General features: G+C 34.1%; 1 protein-coding gene across 22 annotated transcripts in view; it reads left to right on the forward strand.

The window, feature by feature from the left end:
- Positions 1–25,275, forward strand: part of TRDN (triadin) — a 385,182-nt gene that overhangs the window by 238,150 nt on the left and 121,757 nt on the right. For 19 of the 22 annotated variants that reach the window (XM_053222303.1, XM_053222304.1, XM_053222300.1 and 16 more), the window contains 6 exons: positions 4,136–4,165; positions 4,878–4,895; positions 8,078–8,110; positions 8,230–8,256; positions 10,227–10,253; positions 18,544–18,591. In XM_053222303.1, the coding sequence (XP_053078278.1) occupies positions 4,136–4,165; positions 4,878–4,895; positions 8,078–8,110; positions 8,230–8,256; positions 10,227–10,253; positions 18,544–18,591 (183 nt within the window). Of the gene's footprint in view, positions 1–4,135; positions 4,166–4,877; positions 4,896–8,077; positions 8,111–8,229; positions 8,257–10,226; positions 10,254–18,543; positions 18,592–25,275 lie in introns of those variants that run through there. The other 3 variants (XM_053222295.1, XR_008298359.1, XR_008298358.1) reach the window with 3 other exon arrangements.

Raw genomic sequence — 25,275 nt, forward strand, 5'->3', positions numbered from 1 at the left:
TTTATTCAATGATTTTAGGGCTCAGGAAAAATTCTACTTCCTCTAAGACATCTGTCTGACCCTCTCAATTAAATATAGTTTCTTTTTTCATTTATAATCTTCCATCAGAATTTATTTATACCTCCCTACCATCGCTTATTTCTTGCCACCTAGTACTTCATATTACTAGTTTCCAAATTCCGTCTACTCTAATTGACTTTAAAACTTCTGAGTAAAGACACCATGTCTAAGTCAGTTTTATCTTCTATTGGGACTAACACATTTCCTCAGTTATCACATTGCTTAATAAATATTTATTCTGTGAATGAATCAATAGTATCTAGGACTCTTAAGATCAATATGAGAGCCGCAAGAAATATGAGTAGGTATTCATCCCAGGGAAGGAAGAATTTTTTTTAATTATAATTGGAAGTTATATTCCAGGGAGATTTTTAGGTCTGAGAAATCATAGCCAAAAACTGACAATTTCATCGTAGGTACATTTTGATCACTAACTGCTACTTGGGTTGCACTAACACATCTAGGTAGATCCCATTCATTTAAACTTAGCTTCACTTATGAATTCTTAGGGGCTGGAAAGCCTTTGAGTTCTCCAACACAGTTTATCTTCTGAAGGACATAGTTTCATTGAGAATGGGCTGGATTACATTTCTCATTTATTATAGCTAGAACAAGAGCGAGGAGAGCTGAATGCATGTGAGAATTATAGGTTCTAGGGCTTCAGAATTGAGATCTGAAGGGAGATTATATTGAAAAACAAAGCAAAATATAAAATATCTGTTATTGTAACTGAGTAAAGGTGTCAATGGGGCAAGTTATACAAAGAAAATGGAATACTTCATCATCTGCATTATTAGACTATGTAGAATTAATTTTTCCCTTCAATGAAACTGATATACCATTTTTCTCTGGCATCACCTAGGAATATAGTAGACCATACCAGATACAGTAGTCCCCCTTTCTCCGTGGCTTCATTTTGGCAGTTTCAATCCCCTGAGGTCAACCACCACCTAGAAGCAAATGAACCTCCTTCCGACACATGGCCAGAAGTTCAATAGTAGTCTAACGTCAATCATAATGCCTATGTCATTCACCTCACTTTATCTCATCACACAGGCATTTTATCATTTCACATTGTCACAAGAAGAGTGACTACAGTACAGTAAGATATTTTAAGAGAGACCATATTCACATGACTTTTATTACAGTATACTGTTATAATTTGTCTATTTTATTATTATTATTATTACTAATCTCTTGCTGTGCCTAATTTATAAATTAAACTTTATCATAGGTATGCATGTAGAGGAAAAAAACATAGGATATACAGGGTTTGGTACTATCTGCAGTTTCAGGTATCCACTGGGAGTCTGGAATGTACCCCGCCACCCCGCCCCAGATGAGGGACACTACTGTGCATCGCTAGCAATGAGTGAATGATGAATTAAACAGATTGCTAACACATCACTTCTTTTAAATCACAGCTGCTGTGAGTCTTGATGTTCTTAATAAAAGACTGTTGTTCAGATTATTGGGCATATGGTCTTTAGGGAAGTATATTCACTTAGTAAGCCTTTATCATATTTTTAAGCTGTTTCAGCAGGATGCTCAGAGGGTATAATGAAGCCTAATAGCCTGAGTATTAATGGCTAGTACTAATAGCTTTTCAGGGTCAGTATGTGATCTTTCAGTTCCAAGCATTATGTTTGCGGTTGCTCAGGTATTTTACTTGTAGAAGTCTCCTGCTGTGTTGACTCCTAACCCCCAAACATGATTCTAAAATGGTACTTTAAGTTAATTTCACTATAGCTCCCAGTTTATAGAACAAATGTAGTGAACTTTTGAAAGATTTACCTGATTAGATTGTGGCTTATAATTTTGTTACATTTCTTCTTCATGAAACACTTTACTTTATCTGAATAAATTCTATGCTGATCTGATCCTGGACTTCAAATGATTTGTTTACTCTTTCATTTCAGTACAATTGATATATAATACATTATATTACCAATTCCTATTATGAGGGTGAAAGAATGCAGGTTAAAACAGCAGACATTTTACAGCTAAATATTGTATTTAGCTTTCCACACCTCCCCCATGCCAGCATCTAGTCAAAGAATAGGGGTGGGGTGGAAATAATCTTCTCATCTGCCACATTTCATCCTCTGTCTGTCCCACCGATCTTCCCAAACTTGATTTTCAATTGTATTCTTTTTCCAAAAGTTTTAAAAAGTTTTTATTTTATTTTTGAGAGAGAGAAAGAGAGCACTTGGGGGAGGGGCAGAGAGAGAGGGAGACACAGAATCTGAAGCAGACTCCAGGCTCTGAGCTGTCAGCACAGAGCCCAACTCAGGGCTCGAACCCACGAACCATGAGATCATGAAGAGCCAAAGTTGGACACCCAATGGACTGAGCCACCCAGGCGTCCTGTAAAGCACATTTTAGATAATAAATTTAGCGTACTCAATTACAACTCCAGATGAGAAACTAAATATCAAGAAACTATTTTTTGAGGGGGTGGGAAGGATATTAAGAAAAATCTAGTCTAATATTTTTTATACTGTGCCATGCTGGGCATACTAATGCTTAATAGATGTTTACTTATAAGTAAATGCTTTATTCCAAGGACTTATTATTTTTCATAAGGTTTGTTTGTACATGAAACATACTCCTATTACAGAAAAATGAGAAACAGGTTGCAAAAATATCATTTTAATGACTGTATTTTTCTATTATGTGGATATCCTATGAATTCTTTAAGAGTTCCACTACTGTTCAGAGGGTACCGTTTAATATTCCCATTATTTAGAAATATAAAACAATTTCATGGAAAAGTCTCTTTCTATGTATATTTTTATGATAATTTTCCATTTTTCTCTTTGGATTTCTAGTAGTGGACTTACTGTATCAAAACCATGCTCATTTTTATGACTTTCTAGGTTATTTCTCCAGTTGCCTTCCTAAAATGTGTTTCTAGCTTATACTTCTATGAAAGTGAGTTTTTACTTTTACAACACTATTACTGTCATTGGTTATCATTTTTTCTTAAAACAACTCAGTTGACCATGTAACTGCTTTTTGTGGATAAACTCCTATTCATTGTCATCTTTAAACATTTTAGCTCCATTACTTCATTGTGGAAGTAAAATCATGGACCCAACTACATTCCTGTATGGCCCACAAATCCATTAGCTTACATATTATTAGTGAATGTCTACTGTTCTCAGTTCTAAAGCATATAATTATCAGCCCGAAAACAGTTTATCTACCTTTTCCATTGATAAATTTATAGTTCCTTATTATAATTGCAATTTCAGTAATATCCAGAAAATTTCAAAGTTAATTTACAGAAGAGGTAAAGAAAAAAAAAACATGGAAAAAAATAAATATTTCTAAGCAGAAACTTCAGATGCCTCTATACTAAAGTAAAATGGGATCAACACCTCTCGTTTTATTTTCAAGTGATAGGAACAGAAAGTTGCATGGTCTAAATACTAAAAAATAGTAAAATTTTTCATAATTAAACTGAACACACAAAAGACAAATAAAACAGATGCCTGTTGACTATTGAATACACATTAATTATTACTTTATGGCAGCTACGAAGAATGATGATGTGTTCATCAGTAACCTATGTGACAACCTCAACCTGTTTTGTTTCACAGCAATAATTGAATATTTGTATTGTAAATATATTGATTGCTCAGAGAGTGTAAAGCAGGTCATCTGGGTGGCTCCAGACTGAACAATTGAAACTTCAGACTAAATTCATGGGCTTTAGCCCATCTTTATGGGAACAGACCATATATTTTCTCAGTTTGACTTTCTATGAAAGAGTTACCAGCTTTGATAGGCACAATGTAATCTCTGTGCAAATCATATATGGATATTTTTTATCTCTTTTCTTTTTTGTAATCTTTATATTTCAGAAAATTTCTTATGTACTACCTCACTCTAATACTCATCTACTCAAAAACAGAGTAATTTCTCTTTAAGCCTCATATTCTAGAAATATATCATGCAATCAGTGCATTTTATTGAAGATTACTTCAGAGTGTTTGGCATGTTACTGTAAACTAATAAATTGTTGATTTATCATATCTGCTTTATCAATAATTTATCTTTGTGTTTTCAGATTCTAAGAAAACAAAAACAACTATAGAAGGTATTGGAAATATTTTCTTTCTCTGTCTTATATTTGATGAATCCCCAAATTGCATTTATCCTTCAAGGACTATTGTAGAAGAAAAAAAAACTACATATAGGATAAGGAGAGAAGGGGAGAGAGAGAAAAAGATTGAGAATGAAAGTCAAATCTTTTCTGACAATATTGCTATTAGAAATATTTAACAAAATAAAAAATAAATATTGCCTATGTTTACCTTTCACAATAATTGTTTTCAAAGAAATGTTTTCTTGACAAGAAATTGTATAATGTTCAGTATCAAGCATTTATTTTACCAGAAAGCATAAATTCACTTAATCTTGGAAACACCAGCATCAATTAGGAACTGAATCATTACTTTAAGTCTTGAATAGAATCATAACTAATCTGGCAAGTATACCTGTTTCTTTTGTATTTGTTCATATGGGTTTACGTGCTCACCTGTGTTTAAGAAGTCTGCAAGGTATAAATCACTGAAAATGATTAAACAGTGCAATTCTAAGTCAATTTATTGTCACACAATGTTTTGCACGCAAATTATGGAAACACCTACAGTAATTGCCAGTAATTCAGAGCAACACTGAAATTTAAAGAAAGAGAATGGGAAAAGGGCTGGAAAAATTATAGTCTAGTCCATATGTTCGGAGAGCAGTTTTATCTTTAAAAGTTTTAAGAGCAATTGTTTTGTTTTGTTTTTTATTTCTTCCAACAGAACAACCCAAGGGAAAAAGTAAGGAAATACATGCAAAGTATATTTGTGTATATGTTTTTTCTCTTTACTATCATTATTGGCCTGCTGATAGACTTGCAGTTTTGAATCTCTTTTTTTGTTTTATGCATGTGAACTCTGTTGGTGGTTTTTCTGTCAGTATGAAAAAGTACACAACCTGAGGGTCAGAGGGACTGAAAACCATGGCAATCATTCTCAAAGTCCATTGCCAAATTCATACAATCATCTAATAATATTATCCACAGCCACATAACTAAAAATACAACTTCATTCCATTAACCAAAACTGTGAGTGTAAATATAATTCCTGTAACCTGGTAAATTCTCAGTCCTTAAAAAAGACCAAATAGAATTTATTTTTCAGGCTGGTTTCATAACCTCTTTCTCATTATCTTTCTTCTTGCAATCCATAAATATTTTGGTATGTTCATATTATATATATATGGCATTTTGTTCTTAACATGATTTACCCTTATAAGCACCTGAGCTCCGTGTAATAGCATTGCTTGAAATCCATCCCTTTGGCAGCATCTACTGCTGCTTTAACACTGTGTTAAAGCTGTTTGCTAACAGTAAAGCCAGATACCTTGAGGTTGTATCTTTTGCAAATATACGCTCTCCTCTGAAGAAATGCTGATATATTGAACAAATGGAAACAAAAAGCCCCAACTTAACCCTACTCGATCAGCTATTAAAAATCATCACATTCCCAGAATGTAGAGCTTTTCAGGATCCCAGTGATATTAAAAAACATCTGTTTTAAAATACATACCATTTTTGAAAATTTTATGTATGTTTTGGTACTGTAAAAGGTTAGGATGCTGAGGCATTCTGTGTCATAAAAATGCTCTCAATGCACTGTGGGATGAATCATGAAATTATAGTGCGACTCAGCCAGGGGGAGCAATCTATCTATAGAGAAGTATGTGTTCCTTCAGTTTCAGATTTATGTGAGCGCACTGCTGCTGATGAGCACGAGCACACGGAAACAGAAACACTGTATAAACCATTGCACCAGCAGAAAAATGAAGGACAACCAGAGATTTGAAAAATGATATTAAATTATATATATATATATACACACACACACACACACACACACACACACACACACACACACACATATACACACATATATAACCCTAAGGCCCTCGGTTTATTGCAGTCTATATAATTTAAAAGATCCTGCAGACACACTGTGTCTCCTTGACAATCTCGGGAGCATTGGTAGATTTAATTTAAGAAAAAAATGCCTTCCCAGGCATTCGTTTACATCACAACTGCTTCCTTCCTTGAGAAATTCAGTGGATTGTGACTTGGGCAGTAATAAGAAAAAGAAAACGAATTTTCCTCTAAACAACTATTAATTATTTCTAAATTAACTTATTTATTCTGGTTTATCATCTAGACTTGGCTTTTATTGTTGTTAATGTTGTATCTTTTAATTTGTTTGATTTCATTTTTTTTGTCTTTAAGATTGTTTTATTCAATTACACATCTCTAACCCTATATTCTTATTTTGCTTTTACTTTTCTAGTTGTCACAATTAAGAAGTTTTTTCTTTAGTTAAAAAAAAAATCATGATAGGGAAACAGTGAAGAGTACATGGAGCCTTCCTATACATAGTTTTGAAAATTCTCATGATCTATAATTTTTTCAAAATAAAAAGTAAAAAAAATCAATCATAGATATGATTTGGCAGTTTTATAAATTTATATTTATTAAAAATAATTCAATAATTACATCCTGAATTATCCCATATAAGTGCTCTCAACAGCGTTTTTCCTCATGTTATTCCAAATTAGCACAGGTATTTTTTGCTTGTATGAGGCTTTCTGATGTTGATTGGAAAGCCCCCTTGTTTTACTTTGAAATTTTACGTATCGCCGGGATTGAATTTTGATGCATACCCAGATTACTCCCACTATGTTTTTGATGGTCATCACTTTGCAAATTTCTTAGAAATGTTACATGATTGATGCTTCGGTCCCACAGTAAATTAAGCAACATATTTAATTACTCCATGTTTTTCAAACAACTTTTGGGAATGTTCTTACTGTCTTTAATTTTAGCTAAATCACCTAAGTGTCTGCTTTCTGACTTGTAACACTTGGTCAAGTCATTTGTTTTATTTGTTTTACTGCCTGGATGCAACCTTGTGAGTGGGTAAACTGCTCTTTATACTTAACATGACTACACTCTTGATAAACAAATTATACACTTGAGAAGCTCATGAGATCACCAGAGAGATTTGATGGCACTCTGTTTCTGAAATACAGTTCTTAGAATTCTTTCAACGTAAACATCTCCCAGTCTCCAAAATGTATTCATTGAATGAAACTTAAGAAATCTTCACATAACTTCTCTTTAAAAAATCCGATAATAATATACCTATGTTAAAACATTTCTTGAAAATCTTCTTTTAAATTAATTTGACAAGCTTGTCAAGGGGAAAAAAAGGATTGCAGATAATAACACTCCATATAAAATTAGTACTTGCACTTTATATAAAATTAGTGCTTATTATAATAGAAATGCCATCTTACTCTTGAGGCCAGAATAACACTTTGCCTCACACAATATTGACAAGAGTGGATTCTTAAAAAGAAACACTATCTAAAAAGGACCCTATATGGAGCATTTGTCCTAAAAACAAGGGGAGTGTGTTTTGCTTTCCACTGAAAATTCAGTCTATTTTGGTGTTCTCAGCAAAGTCTTTGACTTAACTAAACAAATACCTTTTCAACATAAGAATCCACCTTCGAAGAGGAAGTCCATATGGAATCTGTCCATCTTTATCTGAAAATTATTTTAAAACAGCTGCAATAATTATCCTTTGTGCTTTTTTATCCCAAATTTATTTGATGTTGATCTAATACAATAGGAAATTAATTATGTTCCATCCTTTATGGACCCTATTTAATTTTCTTTGCTTTATTAATCATGAAGAATTGCTCTTATGTAGAATATTTTTATGCTGTTCGGTGCAGGAACTCAGTGAGGGAAAGAGAGGAAAGATTTAAATATACAGTCTTAGTCTTTTCATAGCAATTATCAGTTGTTGAGCCCAGCATTAGCACATACATGTTTCTTTGTGTTAAAGCAATTAAATTATGACATATAAAATTGGAATGATAATAATGATGGTAATAATAATAACAATGATAATATCGTTCCTTTCAGAACAGGAAAAGAAAGAAAAACATGTGGAACCAGGTAACTGTTTTTAAATTCCTCTATCTTACTTTCATATTGTTACTTAATTTGCAATTGAATACTGAATTGCCATAGAATGGCTTGGAATTTTGACTTTTTTTTTCTTTTCTTTGATACAGCAAAGTCATCAAAGAAGGAACATTCAGGTGAGTTAGTCTGATGTTGCTGGGTTCTTTCTACCCTATACGCAATGTTTATTAATGTTGCAGCCTTATGACAAGAAAGGGTAGGAAATCCTTCCATCCCATAGTCTTTGCAAGTTCTTGACACAGAGTTAGCACCAATGAAGTTTTTGAAAATTAAAGCCAAATAATTTGTTACACTCTTGCTACCCAATATATGTCTGTGAGCCAGCAACACCAGGTTGTTAGAAATGCAGTATCTCCAGCTCCTTCCTGGACTGACTGAATCAGTAGCTTCCTAAGTTCCCCAGTGAATTTTTCAGAGCAGTGTTTAGTGTAAAAAACAACAACAACAAAAAACAAAAAACAAAAAAACCCAATACAAAACAAAAGAAAAACCACTTTCTATAAGTGCATCCAATATTGCTTTACCTGTAAAATACGGAATATTCAATTCCAGCAATTACTCTCTCCCTATTCAAAATGTTACTTAATGACATTTCTTGAGTACTCAGGGGAGCTGCAATAAAAGTAGAGGTAGATTTTGCCCTCAATATATTTACATTCTAATGGGGGAAAAATGAATTGAGAAGCAGACAATCAGTAAAACACATATACAAACAATTCTAAAAATGCAGTATGAATACCAATGGTTTTCTTAAAGGTTTCTAGCATTTAGCCTGCCAATTAGTTATTTCAAAGGAAAATAAATGCAAGTTTCTAAACTTATTTTATTGACTTAATTTTAAAATATTACCTTTTGTTTTTGCCTTCAAATTTCTACTCAAGGAACTTCATTGAGTTTGTGTGTGTGTGTGTGTGTGTGTGTGGCCATAGATTCATATAATGTCCATTATTTTCTCCTCCCATTTTGTTGTATTTGAATGGAAATTGCATGTATTCAGTGCTATATAAATACCCATACAAATATAGCTCAACTATTTACTACCCTCCAACACAGACCACAGAAAACCCAGGTTCAAAGCTATACTTCTTATTCTTCTAAGTTTGTAAAACTTCCTCAGACAACCCAAATCCATTTAGTTCTTCCTCCAACTAGTTTCCATAGCATCATCCTCTTTCCTTTATAATAGCACTTAATATATGGTCAGAAATTAGAGTGCTTATTTTAATGCCAGGCACACAGTAAGCACTTGATAATGGTTTATTGCATGAAATGAGCAACACCAAATAGAATAATCACATTAAAAAATTAAACGGGAATGAGGTTTAAATAATTTCCAAGATGAAATGATCACATACTTCACCATTTCACATTAATGTTGATATTACTTATCCTTTGGGAAGGAATTGTTTTGTTTACCTTACAGAGAACAGAGTATTAACATTTCCACAAGTAGGCCATAACACATATTCTTATTTATGCACATATGCAGAAAACTAAAATAAAGTATATATCATGTAAATATATAAAATATAAACCTGGAGAAACAGAGAATGACTATGGGTGTAATGAGTTTCAAGAGTTTTAATAGCTAACCATTATTGTCTAATATTAAACTTGACAAAATACAGTAACTTAAATTGCTTAAAATCATTATCTGTTCATTTCAGGGTATGATTACAGTGTAGCAGCTTTGCAGTAATTAGCTGTATTTTAAAAATTGAAACCATTGGATAATTTATCAATTCACTATGTTCTTTTCATATCACTTGAAGTAAAATGCATTGACTTGTATGTAAAAACAATCAGATTCTTAGCTAATTTAAAATGCAAAACAAAATGAATAAGTTGTGAGTGAACATTCTGTGTTGGGAGAAGATATATAAGTATAAAAAATATCTATGTTCATGGCATCTATTTATAATATATAAAAGAAAATGGAACAGTGTGGAATTTTCTCCTTCGCAGACCTGTATTTCCTTAGTTTCCAAGGTTATAGTCTTTTAAAAAATTTAAATAACCTTAAAACTATGTTAGAGACAGTGGACTTGTAATTAATTTAGATTTTATTATTTCTTGTCTTTAACAGCTCCAAGTGAAAAGCAAATAAAAGCAAGTATGTTGAATAAAACTTAAAATAACAGAAAGAGCATACTTCACCAGCTTACTAATTTAAGTTTTCTGCTTATAGACAATGCTAATGCTAATTTTTGAAGCTGGCTTACCAAATGTTTCTTGATTTTAATATTTGTTGTGCTGAAATAATATACATAATTATTCAAACTTCCCTTTTCTGTGAATTTATTCTTCTTAAAATTTATTTTCATTTGTAAATGTTAATTTCTCCAGATCATAACTCCTTTTTGAGTGGTTCATAATTTTTGTTTCTTATTTTGCAGAATAAGTGATCTCTTCAGTTTCTTAAACACATCAGACTTAATTTTCCTAACAATTAATCACTTGATCAAACCAACAGGCAACATAATTTGTCTACCAGTGAAAGATATTGTGTCTTGAATGAAATGAAGCCTCCAACAACTTTAACTATTGCTCTTATAAAATCATAATTTCCTTTTAGGGTTTATATCTTCAGATTATGAATATTAACAGATAACTATAATATACCATGACATTTGCATCAATAGTAGCTTTCACTCCATGCTTAGGGACAAATGCTGGTGTCTTTGATGGTTTTTCTCAATTGTATGAAGTACTTAACAGATTGTCATTAATGAAAGTTATTTTAGGCATAAGGACATATATTTGATTTCAGAAAAAAATATACTTTAACTTCTCTAAGATTGATATACAGGACTTACTGTAAAACTTAAGTTTTTTGCATGATATAAATATAATTATATTTTTCATTTGGTTTGGAGCTGCATAGGTATGGTATTAATATATAAAACAAATGCATGTTTTATTTAGTGCCAGGATTTTGAGATAAAGTATTTCATTGGTGGATATATCAGAGAAAAATTAGAAATATAATGGAGAGTAACTTGGTGGGCATGTCTTTTAAAAAATTACAGTTGGAAGTGTTTATATAGACATTACAGACTTTGAGAGGTGTAACATGAACCTAAAATTCTATTTATATTTTCATGAAAATTTTTAGTTGAATGTAAAGCTGATTGGAACTCTGTATTATGGAATCTTCAGCATGCTAATACTTAGTCTGTAGAAATGCATAATCAAGAAAATATGTAAGACAAAACTGATAATTTTGCAGCACTGGTAGAGAATGTTAGATTGAAGACTGCTAAAAATGAACATTTTCTTCCCAGAAAAATGTGACATATAGATAAAAATGTTGATTTGCAATAAAACAGCCCTGTTAAGTTCTGCTATCTATGAGGCACACTATCCAATCAAGTTTTGAAGAGATCAGCATCTTTTGCAGGAAATTAGCAAATTAAGTTGCTAAATCATCTTAGACCCAATATAAAAGTTTCAAAAGAATTAATACTCAACTCTTCATACAGTTGAAAAATTTAGACTTGACATGGGCATTATTGCTCAATACAAAAATTAATTACAGATAATTCATAAATTGCTTAAATTCTCTACTAACAGTGTGACCATCCATTTATTCAACTAAGAGTTGCTTTTCGGTCTTGAAACCATACAACAGAAGAATTTTTACACATCTGCTATGCACAGTAGGCCATTACTTTATTGTAGGCAATAACTTTATTGCCTAAGGTAAAGATTGCTCTTCATTACAAATACTCTTGAAAATTCCTCATATAATATGGTGCACATAGTTTTTTGTATATAACCTAAACATTTGGGATATGATTTATGGTATCCTAAGTTATGAGAGCAAATGAGAGTGAGATGTATAGTTTAATTAACATAAATTTAATATTTATGTGATACAATTGCTTGGTGTTAAATTAAAAAGGAGAGGTGAGATTGACAGGGTTAGTGCAAGTCCATCGAAAAATAAAAGGTAGTTGGTCATTAACACTTTATTCCAGGAAATAACTAGAATGTTGGTTGAATTTGTGGTGTGGAACTATTTGTTCTAGGTGCCGGAGGAAATCAAAATCACTGTAGGAAAAATACTGGAGGACACAGACAAACTCGGGAGCTCTCTTAGTTCATGGTGGAGGTCGTCATTATACCATGAACTTGAAGGAAACAAAATATTTAAAATTCTAGAAGGTAGTACTATGGAGGGGCACTTAATACTCTCTATATAAAGTTATGTGTCAGGGGTTATGTGGGTAGAAGAAGACTGTCTTGGACTTAGCAGGCATGCCAAACTTAGATTTACAATTTTTGCAAGTCAACACAAATTCTTTTATCATAGGACATACAAAAATGCTTCAACACACCCAATTCCCTTCTCTGCAGTCCATTGTAGCTGCTTTCCCACACGCTGGATAGCAACATGGGAGTTGACAATATGATTAGCCATTTCCAAACAGGAAAAGATCCAAATAAGTAGATTTTTAAGCCCTAGGTCATTTCAGGTCTTTAATGTTCTCCTTGGTGAATCTTCAAGAGGAAATGCAGTACACAATGCTTAGCAACTATATTTGACCACATCATATCCTTTTTTTTCCCTCCAAGAACACTTCAGTGACCAATGTGCCTCAAGACCTTGGAAACACATCTATATATTACTTCCTTCTTATCAAGGACCACAGGGCTCTGATCATGTATTCTGTGTGCATGTTCTTCCAGCCTCTGGTCAATCTGAATTTTGAGCAAAAAAGGCTCCAAAGTCCAGTCATTTTTAATTTTTTTAAATAATTTTAATTGAAATGTCAATAGTCATGCATTTTTCTTCCTTTGATCTTAGCACTGCATTTGACTTGTGTGTGCTCAGCCACCAAGCCTAACTGTCTTTATTACCTTAACTACACTTCAATACCTAAATGTGTGAGTCAGATGATTATCGCTTGATCTACTAATACATGTCAAGATTCTTCAGGAGAAACCAATACACAGAATTTAAAAGTAAAGTTCCTTTGGGGCACCTGACTGGCTCAGTCAGTGGAGCATGTGACTTTTGACTTTGGGGGTATGAGTTTGAGCTCCACATTGGGTGTAGAAATTGCTTTTAAAAAAAGGGGTGAAAAACGTCCCTTTTGAATCCATTAGGTGTATACTATTAGAAGAGTACTTGGGGACAATTTACATTAGTTAGAAAAGTGGCATGGCTTTTGGGAATCAGTTACCTACTCTGTAATGGAAGTTACTGGGGGAAAATATCTATGGACCTGAACAATAGCTCTGATGTCAATAAGGTGTGTCTAGAACACAGACTGCATGACATGTATGACCATGTATGTCAATTGGTGAAGACAGTCTTCATATTCATATTTGTATGAATAATTATTATTAGCACTTCCTTTCCTTGCTCAATTTTGATAATAAATTATAATATCACAACTCAAATTACAGACAAGGCTGACTGAATAAATTCAAAATAGTACTAATACAATACTAACAAAATACAAGCTACACACTTGGAAACGATATTTGTAGCACACATAAGTAACAAGAAGTGAGTAGCAAAAATTAAATAACTCTAAAAATGAATACAAGACATTGATAGAACAGTGGACAGAAAAAAATGGGTAAAAAGATATAAGTAAGCATCAAAAAAAACCCACAAATGTTTTATAAGCATATCAAAAGATGTTTAGTCTCTTAGTATAATGGAATTTTAATTAGAAGCACAATGGGATACTATTGGACATGTGCCAGATTGACCAAAAAAGAGGAAAATTATTATTCTGAGAACGGTAATCATATGAAGCAATGGAAACTTACCATACACTGTTGGTATGAATGTAAAATTTGGGGGAACATTGTAGCATTTATCTGGAAAAATTAAACATGAGAAAATGCTATGAACTAATGATTTCACTTCTAAGAAAATTCTTCAACATGTGCACCAGGAGACGTGTGGGAATGTTTAAAGCAGGATTATTTATAACAGCACAAAAATCAGACATGACCTAATGTCCACTGGCAGAAGGGTGAATATATAATTATTAGAATGTACATATAGTGGAATACTGTACAGCAGTTGAAATTAATCAGCCACAGCTACTCATGTCAACATGGCTTCCATAAAAAGTTAAACAACAATGTTGAAGCAGTGCCAAAAATGAAAACTAGTTAAGGGTACTCCATAGGCAGGATCTAGGGCAGAGGTTTAAGAATACACAGAAGCAAAGCAAAGAAGTGATTTAATTGGCTGTAACTTAAATGTTTGCCTTGTTTGGGAAGGCTTAGTTATTTGGATGTCATGATAGTTGCTCTTGAGTTTTAGTTTCTCAGATTCCAGAAAAATCTAGAAGACTCTGGCTTTGGTTTGTCTCTATAAGCCACCAAAATCTCTAGAGCTACCCCAGTCTAAGAGCCTCTGTATGTGACTATTTTAACACTGCATCTCAACATGATGTTTTGAAAGAAGCAAATTACAAGAATTAAACAATATAAATCAATATTTATAAAGTTATCTCACTAAACAATATAGTTCAATCTATGAAAAATGGTCTTGTCTTTGTTTAGAGATAAGTACATGTAATAAACAACTGTGTTAAAAAATAAGAAAATGATTAATATAAAATTTAGGACAATAATAATTCTGAGATGAAGGAAAAAGCATGAGGTAGTGGAATGAGTAAGAGGTTTCAAAAGCTTTGGTGATATTTTATTTCTTAAGCTTGCTGGATGTTACAAAGGTATGCATTTTTTATTACCATTCATTAAAGTGCGCACATATGTTATATGCTTTTGTATCTTTCATTTATATAATATTTTTCATAATTAGTCAGGTTTTAAAAAAACAGAGTGAGAAAACAGAATTGGTGACACTGTCACAACTCCCTGGAGGCTGTGATGGACCACAGAGAGAGGAGGCAGCTGAGGTGGGAGGTGTATAGAAGTGAAGGATGTGGTTGTCTGCAGTTACAAAGAGTGACATATTATGTTTCTGAACTGATGTGAAAGTGTCACTGAGGTGGAAAACTGATGCGGTAGCAGGTAGAAGCAATATTTGCAAGAAAAAGACCTTGACTTGGCAGAAGGAGAAGGGAGGCAGGATGGACTGGTATTAAATTGGGGTGGGGACCCATCATCCTTTGGGATTGAAAGGAAAACAAATGGCGCAGGTATGTGCTGGTGAGGTGGTGAAAACAGGAGGTAGTGTAGTCTGCTTTTATTTGCCCCCTTAATTTCTCAACAGCAGCTTGCCTCTACACTGCAGGATATTGGAAGTTTGAGGAGGGGAGAGAAGGCATGAACCAGTTGTCTAGAATGGGAAAACAATTTCCGTAGGTCTGTGCTAGTATTGCTGATCAGTGCTGAACACTCCCCTTAACTACTGAAATGTGACAACTCAAGTGAGACCTGAAGCAGTAGGAGGGCCTTCCTCAAGTTTGGATGGCTGCTCAGGTGGCAGACATAAAGTAGTTTTGTGTTTTGAGGGTGTCATGGGCTGAATTGTGTCACTGCAAAGGATATCCTAAAGTCCTAAGTCGGTACCTATGAGTGTGATTGAATCAAGTTAGGATGAGGTCATACGGATTAGAGTGGGCCCTGAATCCAATTACTGGTGTCTTTAGAAGGAGAAGAAGATTTGGAGATGCACAAATTCATACAGAAGGAGGAGAATCATATGAACAGAAAAGGAGGAATTGGGGTGAGGCAGCTATAAATCAGTAAATGCCAAGGACTGCCAATAACCACCAGAAGCTAGCAAGAGGCAAGGAAGGATTCTTTCTATGAGAGTTCCAAGATAGCTTCAGAGTATGGCCCTGACAGCACCTTAATTTTGGACTTCTTGCCTCCAGAACTTTGAAAGAATAAATTTCTGGTGTTTTTAGCCACCGAACAGTTTAAAAGCAGCCTGAGAAACTACTGGTAACTGTAAAAGCAGATCACTAAGTGAATGATTTAACCATGGCTCATTTAAATATTGATAAGACTAATGAGCAGGAGCAGTGAAAAAGGGGTAAGGTCAAAAGAACAAAAGTATTGATGGAGTCAGATACCATTTGGAAAAGGTTCTTTTTAAAAAAATTTTTAATGTTTATTTTTGAGAGAGAGCGACAGAGTGTGAACAGGGGAGAGGCAGAGAGAGAAGGAGACACAGAATCTGAAGCAGGCTCCAGGCTCTGAGCTGTTAGCACAGAGCCTGATTCAGGTCTTGAACTTATGAACTGCCAGATCATGACCTGAGCTGAATTCGGATGCTTCACTGACTGAGCCACCCAGGTGCCCTTATTTGGAAAAGATTCTTGAGTAAGTGAGCTGTAAAATGAAGAATTCTGCCAGAGAATAGGATTTGGGGGATCAAAGTTTTGGAAGCAAAGTCCAAGAGTATGTTGGTAGGAGGCAGGAATTTTGTTTTAAGTGAGGAGGTCAAGGAAATGAGAGATAAAGCATACATATGAACTGTGTGTATGACTCCCAATCCTAGTTAAATATGAGTACCTTGGAAAGCTTCCAAATATATGAATACCCAGGGCTCCTTTCAGATTCATTAACTCAGAATCTCAAAGCTTTCAAAACTCTATAGCTCACCATAGACCTACTACATCTGACACCCATAGACTTGTAATAGCCCCCAACTTATTCTAATGCTCAACCGTGATTGAGAGTGGTTCTTAATGAAATCTCACAATAGTAGAGGGAGACAACTATGTGCAAAAAATACTCAATGAGGGATGGTGCTAGAGTATAAGGTCAATAATGACAGTAAGAGGAGGGATCAAGCCAGATACAAACTGATAGTGTACACTTCAAAGGAAATGAGATTTACGGAAAGCCAGGAGATAACGACCATTGAGAAATAATAGACACTTTGGTATGTAAGGGTTGGGAAAACAAACATTCTCCATTTTAGAAGACTGCTTGCAGAGTTGCAGAGGCCTTAGGGAGCTAGGGGGTGGTTAAAAGAAGACAGCAAAGCTCATGCTCTGAATAGAGGCTGAGGATACTGGTGCATATACTGTAGTGGAGAGTTGGAAGGACTTTGGTAAGGATCTGTTTTTAGGAGAAATGTGAACTCTGTTTTCTGCCGGAAGCCTAGGTTCATGGTGGTTACTGAGGTAAACACAAATGGGGATCACAGAAGGATTCAGCTTGATGGTCTCTTAGGGGATATTTGGTAATCAGTTTCCAAACTATGGTCTGGACCAAAGGCATAAGCATCACCTGGGAAATGATTAGAAATGTAAATTCTCAGGACATGCCCTAGATTCTTTGATTCACAAACCATCTGGGCTGTGTCTGCATTTTAACAGCTCACGGGGTGACTCGGATGCATGCTGAAGTTTGAGAACCACTAGTGTAAAGTCTTTATCTGGAAGGTGTACAACAGCCAGGGGTCTGCATAGTCCTGGAGCTCAGGGTCTTAAGACAGCCTGGAAGAGGTTATTTACATGACTTCTTGCATAGGCTCAAATTGCAAAGCTCATGATATCTAATATAGTAGAATTAAAGCCTGAACATGATGTGAAGGCCTCTTCTGACATCTGATCTTTCTCACAGCCCAAGGTCTATGGCATAAGGATGGAGGGAGAGGAGGCATGAAGAGTCCTGTTGTGTGGTTGTTCCTAGAGCTCAGCTGCTGAGTGCATATGAGTGAGGGGGATACGTACACATACTAATGAAAATAAAAGTAAACATAAAAATACAGGTGGCCAAGGAGAACAACATCAAAAAATAAAAAGTCAGTAAAATGAATAAATAAAGATTTGTAAATATTCACCAGTTCATTGTTAATTTTGTTATTTTCCTATAGACTGGAGAAAGTTCTTTCAATTAGCTATGATTCGAGGTCCAAAATTTTGTACTAGGACCAGCATTTCAGATTATGTCTTCCAGACAGCTCTCTTATATTCCACACCAGATAAACTACATGAGAAATCACAAGAGGCCACTTTGGCCTTTAAAAAATTTTCTCTTTCTCCAAGCAATATTCAAATGGAATTTTCCATAATACTACAGCTAATCTTTTATAATATAGAGCTAATTGATTGAGATCAAACACTGCTTGCCATCCCCATAATTAAAGGCTAAGCGAAAAAGTCCTCTTCCACACAACTCATACATTATTTTACATTTGAATATAAGCTAATTAGTATTCCAGTGTATTTTGTGAAATAAGCCACCTTGTTTTATGGCCACTACTTACATAGGCATTAAAATTTAATACGGCAGAGCAGTATGTGGGAGAGATAAGAGAGTTCATTACTTTAAAAATATGTAAGTACTTTATAGAGTGGCTCTTCTTTGCTGCTTGCTTTGCTCTCAGGCGCCACACATATTTTATCTTTTGGGCACTTTTAGTCTTGTCTGACTTACAATACCATAAGATATCGACCTGGCATCTCTGATATCCATTTCTCATTCTTTAATATCTGAATTTGCAGAAACTGAACGAGCCAAAGAAGAGGCTGGTGCTGCCTCAACTAAAAAAGGTAAATGCAGCTTGAAGAAAAAGATGTCATGGCTATAGCTTATTTCTGCTAAGGTTCCTAACTTAATGTATTGTTTGGTGCTTATAAAAGAGGTCTAATTTATTGATTTTGCTATTTCATTGACACAGAAACAAACCCACTTTGCATAAGATTTATGGTATCCATGTTAACAAGGCTTTTGTGTTCAGTGTTCTAGTGCCAATGGTTTCACTTCTTTAAGGTCATAAACTAAAATGAGTAATTATAGTCCACTTGCAAGTTAGTTTTCAAAAAATTGAAGAAATGCTGCTATTCAAGCTGAACAGGATCCCAATCATCTGGAGAGTATTCAAGTTCAATATACTGCCTTAGGAAGACAGGGCTTGAACAAATGAAATATGGACTAGTAGAGCTTATGTGAACAATGTTCACTTTGTGCTTGCATAATATTAAATTAGAAAATATTAAATTGAAATGCTCACTTGGGGATATTTTGCTCTAAAAAATATTGGGAAGTTAGGGATTTAAGTTTTCAAAGTTATTTCTCTTGTCATATCTAATCAGAGGCCTACATATATGAATCTTGATGCCTTTTAGGAGACATTTAAATAACATGTTTAAAACAGTAATATACATTAAAAGTAATCATCATGAAGAAAAGTTTTACATATTCCCTATTCAAAATAATCTGGAACAATTCTACAATTTGTGATTCTTCTTTACAAATAGAAATGAAGTCAGCAATATATCCAATGTTTTCAGAAGTATCTCAAGAGACAATTTAACAACCTTATACTTAACATACACTCACACACACACGCACACACACAAACCTACACACATACCATTTCACACATACTTCCCTAAAACAACATCACCTTTTACTCCTAAAAAACTCTCTATTGCATATGCTTTATAAAGAGAATATATATCAGCACTCTAGGAAGACATAAAATGTAAATAACACATATCCACATTCTCAATACCAAGTAATTTATATATGTATAATATTATATATGTGAATATAAATATATATTATGTATATGAATATAAATGAATACATGGATATAAATTAATATAATATACATTTATATATTAGTTAATAAACCATAATATAAATTACTATAATTAATTAATATATAAATTAATGTATAAATTAGTATACATATGTATGTCTAAGACAAAAATTAGATAAAGAATAATTTAAGAAAAGATATAAATTTTTGTAAAGTAATAATTAGAAGCTAGAGTTACTGAAATTAATGGATGCCTTCTCTTAAATACAGTTCTATTTATTATTCTAAATTTACCACACACAGGAATAAAATGTTTCCTAATTATATCTTTTTCTAATAACCTAAACTATTTTTGATAAGTGATTGAAGTAAATTTAGCTCAGTATCAATGTGTCCTAAGCAATAGAGTCATAAATCATCGAAGTCACTTTAATGTATCTCATTCTTTTGTGGTGTCTTATTTTCAAATCAGTTTTCCTTGTTGGCATTAAGTGGAATGTGGGTAATGCTTGTTTCAGAAAGGATGATGCCATGGTATCATGAAAAGGCTGAAGGTCTATAGATTCAGGAAAAGTCATTAATATAGGGAAGGGTACAAGTGTACATGGGTCCAGGAAGTGAATATGACACCAGCATATGGATATGTGTTAAAAGCAAGAACAAAAGCAAGGCAAAGTTGTGGTTCAGAATTGGTAGCCAAGAGTGAGGCTATTGGGGTGTCCAAGTACCGGTATTTGGGTTTCATTTGGAATTAGATTTCAAATATAGAGCCTTAGGAAATTCCTCATTATGAAAGGCAGCCTGGAGACAGAGTTAAGAAGAGAAGATTTGAGGCACCTGGGTGGCTCAGTCAGTTAAATTTCCGACTTCGGCTCAGGTCATCATTTCACAGGCGATGGGTTTGAGCCCCATGTCAGGCTCTCTGCTGACAGCTGAGAGCCTAGACCCCAGTTCGGATTCTGTGTCTCCCTCTCTCTCTTCCCTTCCTCCTCTCATGCTCTCTCTCTGTCTCTGAAAAATAAATAAAAATGTTTAAAAAACTAAAAAATAAACTAAAAAAAACAAGGAAAGATTCAACTACTTGGAGGTTGAGCCCTGCACAGACTCTCAATTACTTGGAGCCTGGATATTTAGGATAGAAATACAAACACACATAGTTTGAGTCCAATCAGATCAAATTGGAGTGAACAAAGATACTTAACTGGGACTGAACCATCACTTTGTTAACTCACTGGGAACTTCAACCAAAAATGGTCCCTGAGTTTATAGTATGGCCAAACATTTCGGTTGGGGTTAAGTAGACCTGATTGCTAGACTTAGAGTGAAATGAAAAAAAAGAACTAATCTTTTTATGAAAATAAACTATTGGCACCAATTACTTTGCTTCTAGTAAATCTTAGGTCTCATGCCTCAATTCTTAACTTAAATATGATTCTGCACATTGGGTTTGCCTGCAACCACAGCACGGCAGAAGCAAGTGATCCTTCCAAAGCTGTCATAAATAAATGGAAATTCAGGTAGTGCTTTTCCAATTTAACAACTTACAAAAAATAGAAGTCAACATATACTTCATTCATTTGTCAACTAGTTTTTCTGTCCCCTACACCCTCACTGACAATCAGCCACACAAAACAATAGAATCTGTTTCATCATGGATTTAGCCCCTAATCTCCACAACAGTTAGCATATTTTACAAGATGTTCAACTTGTAGTCTTTTCAAAAATAAGTAGAATAAGAAAATTATGTAGGGGTTATTTTTGTTTTCAAAACTTTGGAAATTGTTTTTCTGCATTGAGGTTTGAACTAGGAACTGTATATGCAATGTTAGGTGGAAATTACTAATTTTGCAATTGTTTTAAAATTTTCACAGTTAAAAAAAAGTTCTTTTAAATTAATTGCAATGTGCCAATTTATATATCTAGTATAAATTGTTTGATCTTAAGCCAGATTTTAAGTCATATTTTCTTTGGGGATATATATATATATATATATATATATATATATATGTGTGTGTGTGTGTATATATATATATGGTCATCAATATATCATCTTACCAACTTAAATTTGTTTTGCAGTATTCAAATCATTTTTACTTTCATTTGACACATATTTATGGTTTACACACTGTATACAGAATTAAGGGAAAATGTAGATGTTAATCTTGTTATTGAACAACTTAAAATACTGAAAAATAGGAATTTAAGTTGTTTAAACCTCATTTTTTGCTATCACATAAAAGTTTTCTACATAATTATAGTTTATGGTTTAAAGCCAACAGGGTAAGAAATAAATACAGATAGATTTCCATAGGAGTTTAAAAATGATTTGTACCTGGGGTAAAGCAAAGATTTACTACCTAAGATGACTTTAGAGTTAAGTCTTAAATAACAGATAGAATTTTGTTATGTAATCATTAGTTCGAAGGGTAACCTGGGTACAGGTAAAATAACAAGGCAGTGGTGGGAAATTTCAGGATGTATATGAGGAATGGCAAGAGAGTTACAGATATGGCATGAATTAATACAGCCTGGGCTAATAATGCTATAAAGAGGCCTGATTTTAAAATTGAACTCTATTCCATGAGCAACATGGAGTTAATGAAAATTTTAAGTTTAGGAATAACATTCAGACATTTGCTTTAGGAGGAGGTAGGGTAGGTAGGATGCAATAATGTAGGTGACATGTATTAAGACCTGGTATTAATTATGAGATTGCAAAGGAGGGATATTAATAGAATTTGACAACTTACTAGCTTTGGGAGGGAAAAAAGAAATGATTTAATGACAATAAGTTTTCAGACTGGGTGCTAGAAGAATATTATTGATATTCTTATAAAAATTAAGAAGGAAGATGAGAAGTAGTTTGGGGAGGGAAGGCAAGATTTATTTTAGACATATTAAAGTGCTGGCAGCACATGCAAGTGACTTCCCATAGGTGGTTCCAAATATAAAACTAGAATTTCAGACAATTGCAAGACTGTAGATATAGAGGTGGGTGTCTTCTGCATGGGATTACTGGTGGAGACAGTTAAGAGTCCATGAGCTTGTCAGGAAGAGACGGCCTAGAGTGAGAACAGGGCTGGTGTGGAGTGTTAGTGAACATTGACATTTGGAGGAAGGAGGGCAAGGAAAGCCAAAGAAAAAAAAAGGACAGAAAAAAGTGACTAGAAAGATGAGGTTAAAGAAAAATAGATGTAATTATGTATAATGTCATAGTCACCACAGGAGAATAAACCATTTTGGTGACAAGGTGGAGGTCACCAAGTCATTGCCAAGCAGATACTTATTGATTTTTAAAATAGAATTTTTGGGGCACCTGGGTGGTTCAGTCAGTTGAGCATCTGACTCTTGATTTTGGCTCAGATCATGATCCCAAGGCTGTGGGATTGAGCCCTGTGTTGGACTCCATCCTGAGAGTGGAGCCTGCCTAAGGTTCTCTATCTCTCTCTGTCTGTCTCCCCTTCCCTCTACCCCTCTCACCCACTCATGTGTGCTTTCTCTCTTGAAATAGAAAATAATAATAAAATAGAATAAAATAAAATAAACACATTTTTAGGGGAATGGCACACTTGAAAGCTAAAGAAGGACAAATTGAGGGAAGAGGTAATGAAACATACAGGCAATCATGCTGAAGAAAATGGCTTGGAATAAAAGGAGAAATAGGTTAGTAGCTTGGTGTTCTTGTTTAATTTAGAGCCATCTCCCCTTTAATCTCAGAGGTAAAGTGTTTATTGTTCTTGTCAAGACTAGCTTCTCCAGTTGTGTCCCCTTTAATCAGTCACCCATGCATTTTTGTGGTATCATAATCTTTCCCATTATTGATTTTGTTTTGGAAATAGTATTCTCAATTTCAAAACTCCTTTCTTGGTTAATATTTCCCTCTCTGCCATTTTGTCTCCTCCACATTTTATCCAGTCTTCTAGACACTGGAATGCTAGCACCCCTTCTGAGCTCCCGCAAGGATGAGGCTTCTGTCTCTACTGTGCCACTGATGTTCTGGATAATGCTGATGATTTTATCATTGCTAAACCAAAGGAGCCATTCGGCACTCACATAATAGGCTTCTCAGTTTTATTTACCATTTTATCTCTTCTCTAAGCTTCTCTTTTGTTGGCTTATCATGAGAACATAGCCTCCTGGTTCTCCCCCATATCCTCTGACCTTTATTTGTGACTTGTGTTTCTTTTTTCTTTGCTGACCCTTCAATTATTGATGTTCCCAGATTCCATTATTAATCCTCTGAACTTTTCATTTTATATTGTCTCTTTGTGAGATATGTCCACTTTCAAGATTGAAATTCTGCCCTATATCCTGAAGATTCCCAGTTGTATGTTGCCACTTCAGGACTTCTCTGTGAAAAGGTTTTTTCCCTCAAATTTCAAACTTATATGTTCAAATGTCCAACAAACACCTTCAAAGATAACCTGTTTTAAACTAAATTCCTCGTATCTCCTTCCCAACTTGCTTTTCATTATCATTGGTGAAAATACAATCTCTCTTCACTTCACTGGAAAACAGGGGGTGATTTTTTATCTTTCTTTACTTCATCTGATTAATCTCCAAGTGCTGCTGATTTTATCTCCTTAATATTTCTTGAACGTATTTCCTCCTATTCATAACTGTGACTTTCATCTTATTTACGCCTTCACTATCTTTTGCTTGAACCACTGTAATGAACTCACTACTGCCCTTAGGCTCTTTATTTTTATTTCACTAATATTCATTTTACCAGAATTTCCCCATAGTCATAGTAAGTTATTAAAGTTATAAAACTGAACAAGTCATTCAATTTAAAACTGTCTTTTTCCAAGTTGACCATGAAATAAAGTCCAACCTTGTTAAAATGACATAAATCCCTCAAGATCTGACCCTTATATTCCTTCTCAACTTCATTTTCAGGTATTCCCTGCTTTGAATGCTACAACAAATACCATATTGCTCATAATTCCAAATTCAGGAATATGATATAAAATTCAGGAAACATGGTAGAAGGAAAGGATGGTCTTGTGAATACATTAATTAGTTAGCATCATTTGAGAATTGATGAGAAGCCTCTCTTTCCTGTCTCTCCACTATAACATATATCCAAGGACCTTTGTACCCAAGATGTAAGACTTTTTATTCCACAATTAATGATTTGTTCCGTTGTTTCAGTCAGTGACATCTCTATGCACTACCTTTAAAATTTGATCAACCCTTGGGCAGATAACATTGCATTCTTATATCCTTGAAAATAATAGTTTATCATGCTAAGTCTGTAGGTCTACATCCCTGAAGTAATGTATAAATGTCATGTGGGGGACTTTTCAAACTATAAATACTTTTCCACCACTCCTCACTTTTTTACCAGGATTCTAATATATCCCATCTCCAAGTAAGCTTCATTGCCTATGTACAAGCCCTTACTGCTAATGGGAACACATCAGAGCCTTAAGAGTGATTAAGGTCAAGAAAGGAGAGATTAAATTGTACTGGAGAAGTGGATCCCTGAAGGAAATTGAAGGGGAGAATAATGAAGTAAAAGCCTGCAGCTACAGGAAAGTAACTTCTCCATCTCATAGTTTAGCTCAGGACTATTCCTAATTCAGGCATTACTTTCTAAGAGTGTTAGTTGCTTTGTTTCCTTTATATTAGTTGGGATTTCTGAAGAAGTGCGATATAAATCTTTTCACCCTAAAGTAAACCCTTC

The sequence above is a fragment of the Acinonyx jubatus genome, chromosome B2, assembly GCF_027475565.1.
Source record: "Acinonyx jubatus isolate Ajub_Pintada_27869175 chromosome B2, VMU_Ajub_asm_v1.0, whole genome shotgun sequence".
Classification (NCBI taxonomy): Eukaryota; Metazoa; Chordata; class Mammalia; order Carnivora; family Felidae; genus Acinonyx; species Acinonyx jubatus.